Consider the following 18,856-nt stretch of genomic DNA (forward strand, 5'->3'; position numbering starts at 1 on the left):
GTTCCATTCTCAGTAGAAAGAGGTTTCATTTCAAGAAAAATCTCATATACCAAAATCCAAATATATTAAGCTGGGGATCATTTACTAGACAAAAAAGATCTTCCTTCTCTTCCTCTTTCCTGTGAAATTTAGAGAGACTTAACGCCTCCCCAGCCCCCGCCCATTCTCTCTCTCTCTCTCTCTCTCACACACACACACACACACACACACACTCTCTCTCTCTCTCTCTCAAGTTTTCAGGATCACATTTATAGGGTAAACCAAAGTACTTAAAAAATGTAAAACACTCAGCGTGCCTGTGTGGTTCAGTCAGTTAAGCATCCAACTCTTGATCTGGGCTCAGGTTGTGACCTCAGGATCATGACACTGAGCCCCACATTAGATTCTGCACACTAAGTAGAGAGTTTGCTAGAGATTCTCTCTCTCCTGCCCTTCTCCTACTTTCTCTCTCTCTGTCTCCCCTATACACACGTTCGCACTTTCTAAAATAAATAAATCTTTAAAAACAAAACAAACAAGGGAATCTGGGTATATTAAGTAGAATCCTCTTCTGTTTTCACACAGATACTAATACTAGCATGCCACAAACACTACTCTACACCTCGCCTTATTCTTAGTAACAGATCTTTTTTTTTTTTTTTAAGATTTGATTTATTTATTCATGAGAGACACAGGCAGAGGCACAGAGGCAGAGACACAGGCAGAGGGAGAAGCAGGCTCCATGCAGGGATCCCGACGTGGGACTCAATCCCGGGTCCTCAGGATCACCCCGTGGGCAGAAGGCAGGTGCTAAACCGCTGAGCCACCCGGGCTGCCCTTAATAACAGATCTTAGAGACTGTTCTGAGTGTGTCTGTCTCATTCTTTTTAGTAGCTACATAATATGGCAATATTCACTACAATTTACTCAACTAGTATCTTATCTATAATAAGATATATTTTTAAGCGAAATATAAAACTTAGCACACCAATTTTGCATATTTTCCCCCAACAAAAATCTTCAGATTTCACTCTTTATATATCCTCTAAACAACTGATGATCATTGATACCTCCTTTGGTTTGAATTTAATACTGCTAATAGTGTTTCACCTTGATTCATTTCTACTAGGATATATGTTGACTGTGTCATTATCACCAAAGACGAGTAAACACATGAAATACATATTGTCCTCTGAATATTATGGTTCCCCTTTATGCTATCATCCTTATAAATGGCTTAATAATATACTTTCTAACATGTTTAACTCTGAGCAAGTGCAAGACAAACTATACACATACACACACACACACTTTTATTACTTAATTAAAAAACATCTCTTTCACTTCAGTGTCTCTGGATCTGCTATTTGGTTTCTTTTAGATCACAGCAAGGTAGAACAAGTGAGGGCTCTTACACATACATCAGGGCTTGAATCATGATTCTCCCCTTTCTTTTTTTTAATTTTAATTTTTTTTTTATTCTCCCCTTTCCAAATAAATCAAGCTCTCAGAGTTTATGGCTTATCATCTATAAACCAAGGGCATACCATCTATCTCTTATACAGATGAAATCACCACAAAGGGCAAGAAGTCCATTCAAGAAAACCAAAGTGCTGTCTCTACTGAACTAGCACCACCTGAGGAAGTCAAAGACTTGCTTAGAAAAGTGGAAAAGGACAAGAAAAAAATCTGACCAGGGACGTCTGTCTGGGTGGCTCAGTGGTTGAGCATCTGCCTTTGGCTCAGGGTGTGACCCCAGGGTCCTGGGACATACTTCCGCATCAGGCTCCCTGCAGGGAGCCTGCTTCTCCCTCTGCCGGTGTCTCTGCCTCTCTCTCTGGGTCTTTCATGAAAAAATAAATAAAATTTTTTTAAAAGAAAAAAAAAAAATCTGACCAGCTGATGAGAGAAAGGGTGATTCCAGCAAAGGCAACAACACATGCAAGTATGAGAGTTGTGCACAACCACAAAGCACCCACACAGGTACTGACAAGAAGGGGAAAAGCAATTTATAGTCAACAAATACTTCCTGAGTGCTTCTAAGCACTGAAGATACAACCATGAGCAAGAAAGTCCCTACCTTCATGGAACTTATAATCTAATAGGAGAGAAAGACTAATAAAAAGCAGTAAGTGGTCTAATGGAAAAAAATGAGGTACTAGGAAAAAAAACAACATGGAGTTGCTTTGTACAGAGTGGTCAGAAAAGACTTCTAAGAGGAGATAACATTTAACTGACACTTAGAAGTAAGGGACAGTTAATGAGGTGAAGAGCAGGGTAAAGAGTGTTTCAGGCAGAGACTACATCACCACAAAGGCTCTGAAACCAGAGAGCAGAAAAAGAGATCAATGAACTACGAGCAGGTGGGGGTGCTGTAGGAGATAAGGAGAAAAAGACTTGGGATAAGACTTGAGAAACAGGCAGGGACCATATCTTCCTGGATTTGAGAGGCCACAATTTGGGTGAAATTTTGTAAGACTGTCTATTTCCACTAAAACATTTGGACTTGATCAGAGAAGTAACAGGAATGCAACAGAGGACTTGAAAAGGAGAGATAAGATTGGGTTGTCTTGGGTAGCCCTGGTGGCTCAGTGGTTTAGCGCCGCCCTGAGCCCAGGGCGTGATCCTGGAGACCCAGGATCAAGTCCCACATCGGGTTCCCTGTATGGAGCCTGCTTCTGTCTCTGCCTCTCTCTCTCTCTCTCTGTGTATCTGTCATGAATAAATAAATAAAATCTTAAAAAAAAAAGAAAAAGATCAGGTTGTCTTATAGGAGGATAGTGGCACCTGTGAACTGGGTAGCCAATGGAGAGTAAAGACAGCTTGGGAACCAAATAAAGATCATCTACACTAGAACAGGGTCAGTGTACGCAAGAAAAAAGAGGCACCCTAGAGAAAATCTGCAGTGCAACCGGTAGCCTTCAGGGTCCATGTTCTAGTCTGTTTTCTGAGTACAAAGTCAAAGCTTCCTACAAATCCCAGAGGTCCTGACCTGCCATGGGTTAGTCATTAAGGTCCTCTACACCTCATCTGGCTCTGCACCTATTGCAGCAATGAAATGAGGAGGTGCCAATACATAAGGAGAGTTATCCATTGTCCCCTGGGTGACAGGTGACAGACTACATTTCCTAGGACCTTTAAATCCAAGAAAAGGGCTCAAATCTCCTTTCTTACCCTTTAGAGATGTGAAGCCAACAGAGTCCTCTACGTCAGTTTCTCCAAATATAGTCTGTGGATGATGACTGGAGTCAGAGTCATCTGGGAGGCCAATCAAAACACGGATTCCTGATTACCACCTTATACCTACTGAATCAGAAAAGCTAGAAGTAGAGATCAGGAATTTGCATTTTACTTTATTGTTTAAGTAAGGTATACACCCAACACAGGGCTCAAACTCATGACCCCAAGATCATGAGTCACACACTCTTCCAACTGAGCCAGCCAGGCACCTCCAGGAATCTGCATTTTAAGTAAGTATCCACCATGCCCCTCTTTTGCCCGCATGGGTAATTCTGATGTATTAAAGCTTCCAAATCATAGCTCTACAAACAGGACTAATGAAGGAAGGCCCTCACTTGAAGTTGGCTGGCAATGTCAAAATTAAGGCACTATGTAGAACCAAGAATCAAACTGAATGTGCAGTAATCTAGAAGGAGTCAGAATGAATTAAGAAATTTGAAGGAACCAAAGCAAAAAATAGAAGACAGGACATCAGAGCATGAGGCTTAAAGAACAGAGGAGTCAAAGACAGGGAGTAGTCTTCAGGGAACCACTAACAATGGCCATGATCTCTGGCTCCTCTAGGCTGGTTTTCCTAGCAGAGTCTGAGTAGGAGAGTGCAGATGCCTTGCTCCACATAGGCAAGGTGATTGGGCTTAGACTGCCCAGGATGTACATACAATCACTCTATCCAACCTTCAAAAGAGAAATAAGCCTCTTTAGTAAGTACTGGTCCTATCCCCATGATTACCCCCAACCAAGCACCCACCATGATGCCAGCTACTGGTCAGGCTGTAGAAGACCTCCATGCCACACAGAAAAATACATAGAACACCTCTAAGGACTAAAGAATAGCACTACTCACCCAAGATTCTCTACTTGGCACATGAGAGAACCCTAACACTGCCATAAACTCAAGGACCATTCCAGGTCAGAAACCTTGAAGCCCACTGCCTATACTCCCTTAGAACCTACATCTCTGCACACCCAGCCAGTCCTCTGCTGCTCCTACAGTGCCTCACCGATAGAATCCCACCCTATATTCTACACTCCCATGTCCTTCCCCAGAATTCAGACAGAAATTCCACAGACTCAGGCTAGGCAGAGTCCTGAATTCCTGAGGCTCCTGAGGCCACACCACTGTGTGGTGGGAGGAGGTACAGCCTAAAGGAAGTATACTCAGCCTACCTAGGGGAGAATCCTCCACCGCCTAAAGGGAGCACCAGGAGTGCTACAGGCTTCTGCACAGGCAACTTTTTCAAGAATTAACTAGTCAACCTAGTACAATTAAAAGGAGGAAAAGTGGGCTCTTGGGAACAGAAACTGAATGAAGTGTGGGGGAAAAGGCAGAGTAGGATTTCTGAGGATTTGACTTTCAGATAACTGACACATAAAACCCAAAGTAATATGCACCTGGCTCAAACCTTCACACGTCAACCACCTGATCCTTCTCATCCACAAGCTGCTTCCACTAAACAAGAATGCCAAAAGATGATTTAAGTAATCCCCAAGATTATTTACGGCCCTAATCGAGAACTGCTTGCCCTATCCTTTCTTACACTCCACCCATTATCCTGATTCTCTGAGGTTTCTGACTTAATGATTCAGCTTCCTGTTTCATCTTTGCCTCACCTTATCCCTAAGGCCTTTTGCTTCCATCCTTGCTTAGAATCCCACTCCACTCCCCGTGATTCTGCCATCAGCCACTCAGGGTAAACAATCTGCCTACCCAGGCCCCCAACTTTGATCCTCAGCACTCATGCCCCCTTCACAGACAAGTCCTCGGCCAGGCCGACACTGATTTTATGAACATGTCTCAGAGAGAGACAAGTGTGTGAGATGATTCATCTCAAGCATGTTAGACAGTTCATCCAGGCAAACACTGGAATCACCAAAGATGTAAGAAGGAGAATAACAATGAGCCAGGGCCAAATGGCTAGGCCTCTGCTGTGGGCTGGAACCATCCCTTGAGATGGGGTGCTGGGAAGGATTCCCCAGAGTACCAAGTGAGGGCTAAGAAGGTACGCCTTCAAATGTCAGGGTAAGGTCTAGGTCTTAAAGGTTTTACATGTAAAAGCCCAATGGCAAGATCACTTAAGTTTTTTAAGCGGGAAAGTTAGACCATGATCGTTTGTAGTATATACTATAAAGAGCCCTCTGGCTGCAACATGCAGAGTGGAATGCAGGCAGGGAAGGATAAAATCAAGAGTGAATGTAGAGATGAGAATGGATTAAGTACATTAAGTTGAGAAGACCCCAACAACAACAACGACTATGATGATGATAACAACCAACACTCTCACAGTATTTACTGGGTGCCTATCTATCATTCTAAACACTTTACATGTTATTAACTTATTTTACATTTACACGTACTCTATTTTAGAAGTCATAAAACTAAAGTACATGGTAGAGGCAATGAAGGAAAGAAACAAATTGGATCCAAGAAACACTGGAGAGGAAAAGTCCCAGTGAAGACTGGCTGTTAAATGTGGGAGAGGAGGGCAGCCTGGGTGGCTCAGTGGCTTAGCCCCGCCTTCAGCCCAGGGCATGATCCTGGAGACCTGGGATTGAGTCCCATGTTGGGCTCCCTGCACGAAGCCTATTTCTCTCTCTGCCTCTCTCTCTCTCTCTCTCTCTCCCTCGATCTGTGTCTCTCATGAATAAATAAATAAAATCTTCAGATAGATAGATAGATAGATAGATAGAGGGGATCCCTGGGTGGCTCAGCGGTTTGGCGCCTGCCTTTGGCCCAGGGCGTGATCCTGGAGTCCTGGGATCGAGTCCCACGTCAGGCTCCCGGCATGGAGTCTGCTTCTCCCTCCTCCTGTGTCTCTGCCTCTCTCTCTCTCTATGTCTATCATAAATAAATAAATAAATAAATCTTTAAAAAAAAAAAAGATAGATTGATAGATAGATGATAGATAGATAGATAGATAGATAGATAGATAGATAGATAGATAGATATGGGAGAGGAAAGGAAGTCTGAAAATGACTACCAGCCTCTGGGCCTAGTAACTGTGTGCCACTTACCATGTGACAGGACATTGGACGAGGAGCAAATGGGGAAGAGCAGAAGACTGCAAGATGGCGAGTATGTCAAACATCCTTGTGATGTTGTCCACATGAGCAGCTGGATATTGGTCTGGAGAAAGATCTGGGTTTCAACTACATGTAGATGGTTAAGTGGAGCTGTCAGAAAGGTTGAGATCACCTAGGAAGAATATGAAAAAAGAAAAAAAAAGGCCTATAAACAGAATGCTGACATTTAAAACACAACAAGAATCATTTATAACTACAAAAAAATGGAAATACCTTAAAGTCCCTCACTAGGAAAATAGCTAAATAACTAAATACAGTAGCTAAAAATGAATGAGAAGTATGTTTACATACCAACATTAAATATTGTCAAGGTACCTTACTGGGTCAAAGAAATACCAAAATGACCCATAAAATGTGACCCCATTTGTGTAAATAAATAAAACATAAAAATAACACTTTTTCTGGATTCATACATATGTATGTAAACACACACATGTAAAATGTCTGGTAGGTACAAGTTCCAAACACTAACAGGTTACCACATCTGAGGAATACAAAAATAACTGAAATGGGGCGGGGGGGCGGAACAGGAGAATTCAAAATATCTACAGATTTTAATTTTTAGATTATATTACATTCCATATAAAATTAAAGATCAACTTTTCAAAAAGTAATGGGAATCTCAGGGCACCTAGCTGGCTCATTTGGTAGAGTGTGTGAGTTTGAGCCCCACCTTGGGCACAGAGCTTACTTAAATATAATAATAATGGGGATCTTTTTGTATTTTCCCCTCCATTTTGCCGTGAACACAAAACTGTTCTAAAAAAAAAAAAAACTCTTAATTTTTTTTTTTAATGGGCAGAAGAGAGAGCCTACAAAGGATATCCTTTGCTTCAAATGCTAAACTCTCTCTGTCCCTTCCACCCACAATGGCCTTGGTGTTCAGATTTAGTTTCCCATTTCCCCACATCTGAGATATTAACATGAAGCACCCTAATTCTACGGCCTACCCTGAATCAGCAGACCCAGGCCAAGCCTGACCACCAATTCCCTAGCCTGAGAGTCAGAGTCCCAGGAGGACTGAGACACCAAAGTCTTAAAAAAAAAAAAAAGGGAGAGTGAGGGGCACATAGCTGGCTCAGTCAGTAGAGCATGCCACTCTTGATCTCAAGGTTGTAAGTCTGAGCCCCATATTCGGTGTAGAGATTAATTAAAAAATAAAATCTTAAAAAAAAAACGCCATGGGAGAATGAGTACAGATGCCAACTTCAAGGAGAGGGGTCAGGTGACCTTGCTGGCTAGCAAGTGTCTCATTGGAGAAAAGGTATTAGAAGATCTGCAAGCAGCTTCACAGTACTGAGGGATGCACCTGGGGAAGAGTCAGGCAAAATCAGGGGAAGTGGTATGGGGTGAATTAAAGAAAGAGCCAGTACCACTTATAAAGATTCCAAGCAAAGTGCCGTAGTATAGGGGAAACCAGTTTCACAACAAAGGGAAGAGAGGAAGCCAAATTCTGTGAAGGAGTTGAGGGCAGGACATGGGGGTATGTGTGTCTAGGGGTAGCTTCACATCAAAGCAGCAATTCCAGGAGGCACAATATAAACCTTTAGAACCTGGAGCAGAGCAGCCCGGGTGGCTCAGTGGTTTAGCGCCACCTTCAGCCCAGGGCGTGATCCTGGAGACCCGGGATTGAGTCCCACATGGGGCTCCCTGCAGGGAGCCTGCTTCTCCCTTTGCCTGTGTCTCTGCCCCTCCCTCCCTCTCTCTCTCTCTCTCTCTCTGTGTCTCTCATGAATAAATAAAATCTTTAAAAAAAAAAAATAGTAGAAGCTAGAGCAGCAGAAAGAGGCCAAAAACTTGACTCCTTCCTGAAAAGGCGGCTTCTAAAATGAGGAAAAAAGACACTGAAACACTGCCTTTCCTCCTTCAGTAAACCAAAGGCAGCAAGATCATGGCAGATCTCTGATGACTGTACTCTTAACTTTCAACTAAGAATGAAAAACAACATATTTGGTCTACACGTTTTCCTGGTTACCCAAAGAGCAAGCACTACCTGGGCCTTACCCAACAGCTGATTCACCATCAATTAGTCTGTATCACAGCCTGCTGAGCCTTACACTTCACACAGTCACATACCAGACTCTAGAAAAAAAACAGTCTGATGTGAGCTGTCAAAGTCCTCTCGGTACCTGACCTCACCCTCTGGGGTAGGTTTCATTTCAAAACTGAAAGGGACAGAGAGCTGGGGAAATCCAAAGATCAACAGAGCAGGAACAGGTGGTTCCCAGCAGAAAAGGGTCCCAGGCTGGAACTCAAAACAGAAACCAGACCATTGATAAGACAGTTTATGATGTCTGTCTCCAAGCCAGATACTTACATGCTTTTTAATATTTACAACAGGGCATGACCGGGCTTATCCAACCACTGACAATTAGATATCAAATTCTCCAAGGATTCAATCAACCTCCTGGCTTTATTAAGTTTTAGAGCTCTGGGATAACTCCAATAACTGGGATACCTTGTGAATTTTATAGTCGTTCAAATGGGCCACATTTTTTATCTATTTAACCTAGTGGGAGGGAAGGGCAGAAGGGGAAGGAGAGAAACGGAGAGAGAGAATCCCAAGTAGATTCTGCGATTCAGGGCTCGAGATCACGACCAGAACAAAACCCAAGAGTCAGACACCCCACCAAATGAGCCACCCAGGCACCCCAAATGAGCCACATTTTAATCATAATGAACTTTATCATCTCCTCCTCCTCCTCCTTTATCTCCTCAGAAAAATTCTCAATAAAAAATTTCCATATTTTTCATGGTGGCCCTCTCAACAGAACAATACTCAACACAATGAAAGTCTAGTTCAATGAATACAATGAAAGAAATCAAGTGGGAACCCTGGGTGGCGCAGTGGTTTGGTGCCTGCCTTTGGCCCAGGGAGCGATCCTGGAGACCCGGGATCGGGTCCCACGTCGGGCTCCCGGTGCATGGAGCCTGCTTCTCCCTCTCCCTATGTCTCTGCCTCTCTCTCTCTCTCTGTATGACTATCATAAATAAATTTAAAAAAAAATTAAAAAAAAAAAAAGAAAAATCAAGTTATTTGCTTGAGATTCACTTTTAACTTAGCTGAGGGATCTCAAGGAAGTCATTTAACCTTTCTGGACTCAGTTTCTTCGCCTGTGAAGTAAGAAGGTTGGAAACAGATGGAAGGAAAGCAATAAAACTTCCTTGAACTAAAAAGGAAAACTTTTTAAGTCTAAATTCAACAAGCAGCAAGCGGAGTTATTTTAAAAAGACATATCTCAAGCATATCAAGGTGAAATGCTAAGCAGAAAGAAAAAATTTACAAACTTCTAAAGAGAGGGATCCCTGGGTGGCGCAGCGGTTTGGCGCCTGCCTTTGGCCCAGGGCGCGATCCTGGAGACCCGGGATCGAATCCCACATCGGGCTCCCGGTGCATGGAGCCTGCTTCTTCCTCTGCCTGTGTCTCTGCCTCTCTCTCTCTCTGTGACTATCATAAATAAATAAAAATTAAAAAAAAAAAAAAAACTTCTAAAGAGAAAGAACAAGTAGTTGCTTAAAAAGGAGACAGATTCCTATTGGCATTGGACTTCCCATCTGTATCAATAAAACCTGAAGACAGTAGAAAGCTGCATATAGCCTTTGTAGGGACTAGAACTACCATTTGATAACCCTAAACCCTGCCAAGACATCATTCCTGCATTATGGTAAAACTCAGGCCTGCCCAGCTGGCTCAGTTGGTAAAACATGCAACTCTTGATGAAGGGTTATAAGCTTGAGCCCCACATTGGCTGTAGAGATTACTTAAGAATAAACTCCCGGGGCATCTGGGTGGCTCAGGCAGTTAAGCATCTGACTTGATTTTAGTTGGGATCATGATCTCAGGGTCGTGACACTAAGCCCTACTTTGGGCTCCATGCTCTGCTTGTCTCTCTCTCTCCAAAATGGATAAATAAAATCTTGAACAAAAAAAATAAAAAATAAATTCTTACAAAATACATATATATGAACATACATATACATTCTCTCTCTCACACACACACACACAACTGGACCATCCATGCCCCTTATCTAAGGAAATCACTCAGAGAAAGAAGCAACCTATTCAAATTAATATTTAAAACTGGAGCAGGGCAACCCAGGTGGCTCAGCAGTTTAGCGCCACCTTCAGCCCAGGGTGTGATCCTGGAGACCCGGGATCAAGTCCCATGCCAGGCTCCCTGTATGGAGCCTGCTTCTCCCTCTGCCTGTGTCTCTGCCTCTGCCTCTGTCTCTCATGAATAAATAAATAAAATCTTTAAAAATTTTTTTAAATAAAACTGGAGTAAAGCTGGGAAAGACAAGTGTGCACAAAACATATTTTCCCTCCCCCAAAAAAGATCTTTTAATGAAGCTGTATCAGATGACTTCTGACTGCCTTTCCAAGCATAAACAGAAACTGTCCTATACACACACTCCGTCCCTCCAAGTCTGGGTTCGTGAGTTGCTCATCACCTAGTGGCCTGATGAAGTAAATGCAGTTTTGTCAAATGCCCGGATAAACTTCCAGCCATTTTGTGAGCTCTGACAGCGTGTACCGGCAACAGGCTAACGTCCTAGAGATTACAAGACTGCAGACCCTCCAGGCTCATACACAACTGCAGAGACTTAGCTCACTATCCACTCATTCCCCAAAGATGTGAGAGGGGCTCATAGTTGTGACTAACCGTAAGTGAAGCATAGATTTGTTGCAAGGCTGCACTTGCAAAGCAGTAAAAAGCAGATTGTTTTTTGTGCCGACCAATTCAAACTGAAAGCAAGTTTAGATGCTATGAGAAACCTGAAAATATGTCTTATAAATAGGAAGACTGTCTTCAAACATTCATAAGATTGGCATGTGGAAAATGGATTATATTTATCCTGTATGGTTCCAGAGGACAGGCCTAAAGGTGATGAGAAGTCATCTCACTTAGATTTCAATTCAAAACAAGAAATAGGGGATCCCTGGGTGGCTCAGCAGTTTAGCGCCTGCCTTTGGCCCAGGGCGCAATCCTGGAGTCCCGGGATCGAGTCCCACATCGGGCTCTTGGGATGGAGCCTGCTTCTCCCTCCTCCTGTGTCTCTGCTCCTCTCTCTCTCTCTCTCTCTCTCTAAATAAGTAAGTAAATAAATAAATCTTTAAAAAAAAAAAAAAAGAAAGAAAGAATATCTTACCAAAGGGAGCTATTCAACATATAATGGGATTCCTCAAGAAGTGATGAGCTCCCCAGCAATGTAGGCATTCAAAAAGAACTTGGTGATCACCCGTTAGGGGGATGATGGAAAGCTCTCCTATAACTGGATAGCAGACAAAAGACAAGGAGATTGATTTTTTTTTTTTTTAAGATTTTATTTATTCATGAAACACAGAGAGAGGCAGAGACACAGGCAGAGAAAGTCTCCCCACAGGAAGCCCAATGCAGGACTCCATCCCAGGACCCCAGGGTCATGCCCTGAGCCGAAGGCAGAGGCTCCACCACTGAGCCCCCCAGGCATCCTAGGAGATTGACTATTACCTCAAAGACCCTTTCTAATTCCAAGAGTCTATCATTCTAAATAAAACAAAAACAAAACAAACATCACTAATAGAGAGTCCTCCTTCTGCTTTTTTAAGTTCCAACCAGGCAGTACAACACAGTAGGTTGGATACCACTTTCCACTTGAGTAACTATAGACAAATTATTTAACTCTATTTGCCTCACTTTCATTATCTGTAAATTTAAAATAGTAGTTATAAGATTACTATGAAGATTAAATAACAAACTTCTTAACAAAGTACTAACATACAGAAAGTATAGAAAACTGGGAGCTTGTAAAGGGTAGCTTGGGGAGGGGGGAAGGGGGAAAGTGAAACCTAAATGTGCTGCTTGTTTTAGTTATCTGTACCCAACTCTCAACCAAAGCATTCCTGACTGTTGCTGGCCAGAGGCTAGGTTCCCTAGGCAACCAGTCTCAAAAAAGAGCCCAGACCTACCTTCTTCAGGAAGGCGGTATTCTCTGTCCTGAAATCTGGCATCCTCCCAGGCACAAAGAAGGCTCCCTAAAACCTCACAAATACAGTGGCTCCAAAATCAAGGAGCTGAGCAGGTATTAATCTCCTCACTTCAAATGGTCAATGAGTTAGGTGGGATCTCAAAGACCCTCTGGAGTGACCCTTCTGTTTAACGAAGGAGGACAATAAGGCTAAGAAAAGTGAAGTCCTGGATGTGACAGGTTGGTCATAAGGTTAAGACACAGGCCTCCTGGGATCCCTGGTGGTGCAGCGGTTTGGCGCTTGCCTTTGGCCCAGGGCGCGATCCTGGAGACCCGGGATCGAATCCCACGTCGGGCTCCCAGTGCATGGAGCCTGCTTCTCGCTCTGCCTGTGTCTCTGCCTCTCTCTCTCTCTCTCTGTGACTATCATAAAAAAAAAAAAAAAAAAAAAAAAAAAAGACACAGGCCTCCTTTTTTCTAGCCCAGTAGTCAAAATCTTCCCTTTTTCAGATGGGAAAAATAGGACTGGCCCTACTAAGCCATCTGCCCCATACTATGTACTTTACATAGGTAAGAAAAGAATAAAACAGTAGAGTGTAGAGGTTAAAAATTGGACTCGAGAGCCAGATTGCATATTCAAATCCCATCACTATGTGAGTTTAAGCATGTTTCCCAAACTCTTTGTTTCTATAAAATGGGGATGGGAGTGACTACCTTACAAGGTTACATCAAGGAATAGATGAGATAACCCATGTCAATGCACTGCACATAAAGTGCTCAATGTATACACTGCTCTGCTTCTTATCATTATCAGTTGTATTAGGAAAGACAATCATAGTAGCAAAAGAGATAGGACAAGCTCCTATTTAGGTCCAAAAACAGTACAGTACGATTCAGGTGTTTATTCAGCTCCATTTCCTGGCCCCAGCCAGGGAACACTCAACCCCTCAGAAGATGACCATAACTGACTCATCATTCTTTCATTTCTTTGTATCTAGGGAAGAATTACCTCAAAGAATAACCAGTATGTGCTATGGTGATATGATGCATCAGATCACAAATACAAGCTCGTGTAGGTCTGAACTCATGTGACCTTCAGATCTATGCTCACCACAAGTTGGACAAAATGCAGTTCATGTCCAGTCTCTTCCCTTCAATCCATGATGGTGGTACAGTATAACGGCAGGAAACACGGGTGCTAGCTGGAGTGCCTGGGTGGCTCAGCCGTCAGACCATGCAACTCTTGATCTCAGGATAGTAAGTTCAAGCCCCATGTTGGGTGTGGAGCCTATTTGAAAAAAGAAAAAAGAAAAGAAAAGAAAAGAAAAGAAGAAAAAAGAAAAGAAAAGAGAAAAGAAAAAAGAAAGGAAAGGAAAGGAAAGGAAAGGAAAGGAAAGGAAAGGAAAGGAAAGGAAAGGAAAGGAAAGGAAAGGAAGAGAAGAAAGAAAGGGAAGGAAGGAAGGAAGGAAGGAAGGAAGGAAGGAAGGAAGGAAGGAAGGAAGGAAGGAGAAAAAGAAAAAGAAAAAGAAAAAGAAAAAGAAAAAGAAAAAGAAAAAGAAAAAGAAAAAGAAAGAAAAAGAAAAAAGAAACAAGAGCCCTGGAGTTTGCCTGCCCAGGAGCCAATTACTGTCCTGTCATTCATTTGCTACTTCACTTAGGCATATTTTACCTCTTTCTAAGCCTCTGTTTCTCCATCTATTTTAATTATTATAACGGTGACATTTGGTGAGCACACTCTATGTGCCAAGCACTATGCTAAGCACTTTACATGGCTTGCATCATTGAATTGTCACAACCTCGTGAGGCAGGTACTATTACCACCCTCATTTTACAAAGGAGGAAAAAGTTTTTTCTAATTCAAGGCCATACATCTAGTTAGTGACAAAGCTGAGACGTCAGGACAGGATGTCTGACCTCAGAGTCGATGCTCCTTCACTGTTCTCCTCCTCATAGCCCCAGCCTATGGTTGCTATGCTGTTAAAATAAGACAATCTACATAAAGTGCCTGGTTCTTCAATTAGCCATTACTATTATTGCTGTTATTCTCATCATCCATCCCTTTGAGCCTATTCAAATACTACTTTCTGAGTTCCAACTTCACCTAAAAGGAAATGGTTATCTGCCTGTACCTAGACACCATCTCACTGGGCAGCCAAGGGTGGGGTTCTAGTATCTCCCTGCTCTCATAATACAGGCGTTATGTATCTGGGTAGAAAGACAAGGAAATCTTATCTATAAACCTCCTACTCTAAAGCAGCTCTTTCTGCCCGTGGGTCCTGCCGCATGCTTTAATAAAATCACCTTTGAAAAATAAATAAATAAATAAATAAATAAATAAATAAAATAAAATAAAAAATGAAATCACCTTTGTGTACCAAAAACAAAACAAAACCTCCTACTCTATAAAAAATAATATATTAACGTTTTTGTTTTAAGATTTTATTTATTTATTCATGACAGACACAGAGAGAGAGAAGCAGAGACATAGGCAGAGAAAGAAGCAGGCTCCATGCAGGGAGCCCAACATGGGACTCAACCTCGGAACCCTAGGATCAGGCCCTGGCCTGAAGGCAGGTGCCAAATCACTGAGCCACCCAGGGATTCCCCCCTTTTTGTTTTTAAAAATAAAATTTTCAGGGGCACCTGGGGGGCTCAGTGGTTGAGCATCTGCCTTTGGCTCAGGTCATGATCCAGGAGTCCTGGGATCAAGTCTCACATCAGGTTCCCCACAGGAAGCCTGCTTCTCCCTCTGCCTGTGTCTCTCCCTCTCTGTGTATCTCATGAATAAATAAAATCTTTTAAAAATAAACAAAATTAAAAAAAATAAAATAAAGCTTCACTACTTTCACTAGAACAGAAACCTACACTTGATAAAAATTTTTTTCAAGGGGCGCCTGGGTAGCTCAGTTGGTTGAACGTCCAACTTTTGATTTTAGCTCAGGTCCTGATCTCTCAGGGTCATGGAATCGAGACCCCTACTGGGCCCCACGCTCGGCAGGGGGTTTGCTTGAGATTCTCTCTGTCCTCCCCACACACACACTCTCCTGCTCTTTCTCTCTCAAACACATAAATCTTTAAAAAACTTTTTTTTTCGAAATAGAAATATATACTATTTGCTACAAAAAAGAAACTGTCCTTGGGGTGCCTGGGTGGCTCAGCTGGTTAAGTGGTCAACCCCTGATTTGGGTTCAGGTCACGATCTCAGGGTTGCGGGATCAAGTCGCATGTCAGGCTCCGTGCTGGGCATGGTCTGCTTGAGATTCTCTTTCTCCATCTGCCCAACATCCCCAAAAGAAATTATCCTCTATCTTTCCCCTTTTCACCCCCCCATTCCCAAAATCAGGCTTTATTTACTCATTCAATCCTCACAAGGAGATAGAGGTCATTCATCATTATCGCCATTTGACAAGTGTAGAACCTGAGGTTCTGAGAGGTTTATTTATTTTTATTTTTATTTTTTTAGATTTTTATTTATTTATTCATAGAGATGCAGAGAGAGAAAGAGGCAGAGACACAGGCAGAGGGAGAAGCAGGCACCATGCAGAGAGCTCGACGTGGGACTCGTGGGACTCGTGGGACTCGATCCAGGGTCTCCAGGATCACGCCCTGGGCTGCAGGCGGCGCCAAACCGCTGCGCCACTGGGGCTGCCCTTCTGAGAGGTTTATAACCAGTTATACATGGATGACCAGGGTTTCTAGAAAAGAACTTTCAGATATGGAGAAAAGTAGAGATAGTAAACTCCTTCACTTATCCAGAGAAGAAGTGGCTATGATAGAGGGTTCCTAGAAGATATCTAAGTGAACCAAGACTGACACCAGGATTTTAAAGAAACTCCTACTCTAATAAGACACGATCAAACACAAACTGTAACCCAAAAAGCAGTAATGCAGTAAGCTATCAGCAATCCTGCCCTCCAAGAAACAATACAAATTATCAATAAGCCTGACAAAGTAGGACTTCATCTCTGAAGAGATCCATACTCTTGTAAACCAGTCTTTACCTCCCCAATTCCTTTTTTTTTTTTTTAAGATTTTATTTATTTATTCATGAGAGACACACAGAGAGAGGCAGAGACACAAGCAGAGGGAGAAGCAGGTTTCCTGTGGGGAGCCCGATGTGGGACTAGATCCTGGGACCCCAGGATCACGCCCTGGGCCAAAGGCAGACACTCAACCACTGAGCCACCTGGGCATCCCAACCTCTCCAATTCCAACATGATGTATCACCTTACCTGTTAACACAGCACTATTCAGGTCAAAATAAACATTTTTTAGACTGAGCTACTTGAAGGCAGAAACAACGTTACTCATATAGATCTTTCCCTCATTATTTGGTACACCCTCTATACACTCAATACATTTTTATTTAAAATTTGAAAAACATATTCATTCAATTCCCATGTGCTAGGCACTATTCTAGGAAATAGTGATATAGCAACAAACAAAACAAAGCCCTAGCCATCGTGAAATTTACATTCCAGTGACCAATAATAAGCAAACTATAAATAAGAGAAAGTCTAGAACAATGCCTGGCACATAGCAGCCATCCCACAATAAATATAAAAATAATGAATGAATACATTAAACAGTGTTTAGTTCTGTGGAGAAAAAAAAAAAGTAGAGAAAGGGAAGAGTGAAAGCAGAGAGCAGGAGATGGCTTTTACTTTAAAGAAGATGGTCAAGAAATGCTTCACAAACTAGATGACACAGCAGAAACCCGGAGGAGGTAAGGCAGGAGGCCACACTGGTGGCTGGAAGAAGCCTTCCAGGGAAAGAATACAACTATGGAAGTCCAAGGTTTGGCAGGTTGGAGCAACTGCAAGGAGACTAACGCGTCCAGAGCATCAGGGAAAAGTACTAGGTGAGGTCAGAACAGCAGCGAGAGGTGCTGCTGAAGATCCTGTGTAGCCTCCTAGACCACTGAAGGACTTTAACATTTTAAGATTTTATTTATTTATTCATGAGAGATACAGAGAGAGGCAGAGACACAGGCAGAGGGAGAAGCAGGCTCCATGCAGAGAGTCCAATGTGGGACTCGATCCCCGGCCTCTGGGGTCACGCTGAGCCACCCAGGCGTCCCAGGACTTTAATTCTTAACATGGGTGGGACCCAGTTTTCAACAGAGGAGTGGTATGGTTTGATACACACGTAATTGGATCACCCTGGTCACTGTTCAGACTAGACCGAGGAAGACCATTTAGAAGTCTACACCAAAAGAAGCAGGGGAGGGGATGAGAAGTGTCCAGATGCTCAATCACCTGAGCCAATCAGGAGCTCCCAGAGGTACCCATTTGAGAGAAGTTTCAGAATTAATTTGATGAATATGGTTTGGCTTAGGAAGCTATTAAGTAACCAAGTGGAGAGGATATTCTGTAGGCAGCTGGATAGGAGTCTTGAATTCAGGGGGAAGATATCCACGCTAATAATATACACTTGAGAGTTGTCAGGATACAAATGGTGTTTAAAGTCTTGAAAGAGATCATCCAGGGAATGAGCATAAACAGAGAAGGGATGATCAGAATACTCCACCATTAGAGACTAAGGAGATAAGGAGAACTCAGCCTGAAAGGGGAGGATGGGGTTGACAAGGAGGGGCCAGTGAGGCAGGGGGAGAAGCAGGGGAGTGGCATCTTGGAACCCAGATGAAACTAAAGTGCAAGGAGGGAGTGTCAGGTGCCACGGAAAGGTCAACATGACTGAGGAATGACCACTGAACCTGTGTGCTATTTTCTAAGCACGTTCTTCCCTACTCCACGCAAAGTACTTCTTTTCTTTTTAATCCAGGTAAAATCCCAGTATTGTCCAATGAATACACATAGGTTTTTATTTAATGCAACTCTAACCGCGTCTCAAAAAACAAAAACCAAAAATCAATGTGCTTAATCCGGACACAACAGATTTTACACAGCAAATAATGCTGAACAAATGCTTTGTCTGGTTGAATTCATTGTGTCTCTGAAAACAAAGTTCCCAACCAAGTCTTGCTAGCGCTCAGTGGGTGGGATCAGAGAAATGCTCCATCTAAATGTATTTCTTTTGTTCTGCTATAAAGTAGCAATTATTCTTGAACTCCTTTCCCTCTTTACTCAAACATCCTACCGAGGATGACCCTAAATTTCCACACGCACCCCTCTTTGAAATCAAAGCAGAACACAATCACATCCAAAACTTGGATACTAAAGGGATATACCAGGAGGGGGGGCCTGGGCACCTCCAACACTTCAGCATCTGACTTCCACTGGGTCATGATCTCAGGGTCCTGGGATCAAGCCATTTTGGGCTTCCTGCTCAGCAGGGAGTCGGCTTCTCTGTCTCTCTCCCCCCACACACACCCCATCCCTCCCCACTGCCCATTCTCTCTAGGGATATGCTATTTCCTACCCTTTCTTTCCTTTGCTGATTCAAAACCTGCTTTATTTACATTTTCTCCTTAGAATCTCTATCTGGGGCAGCCCCGGTGGCTCAGCGGTTTAGCGCCACCTTCAGCCCGGGCATGATCCTGGAGAACCGGGATCGATTCCCAGTCGGGCTCCCTGCATGGCGCCTGCTTCTCCCTCCACCTGTGTCTCTGCCCACCCCCCTCTCTCATGAATAAATAAATAAAATC

At 43.0% G+C, this 18,856-nt stretch overlaps 1 protein-coding gene across 1 annotated transcript in view; it reads right to left on the reverse strand.

Moving 5' to 3' along the window:
- LOC140642220 (uncharacterized) overlaps positions 1–18,856 on the reverse strand; it is a 91,159-nt gene that overhangs the window by 64,679 nt on the left and 7,624 nt on the right. The window contains exon 4 of the mRNA XM_072842678.1: positions 6,232–6,412. Coding sequence (XP_072698779.1) covers positions 6,232–6,412 — 181 coding nt within the window. The remainder of the gene's footprint in view (positions 1–6,231; positions 6,413–18,856) is intronic.

This window comes from Canis lupus, chromosome 11 (assembly GCF_048164855.1).
Source record: "Canis lupus baileyi chromosome 11, mCanLup2.hap1, whole genome shotgun sequence".
NCBI classification, from domain to species: Eukaryota; Metazoa; Chordata; class Mammalia; order Carnivora; family Canidae; genus Canis; species Canis lupus.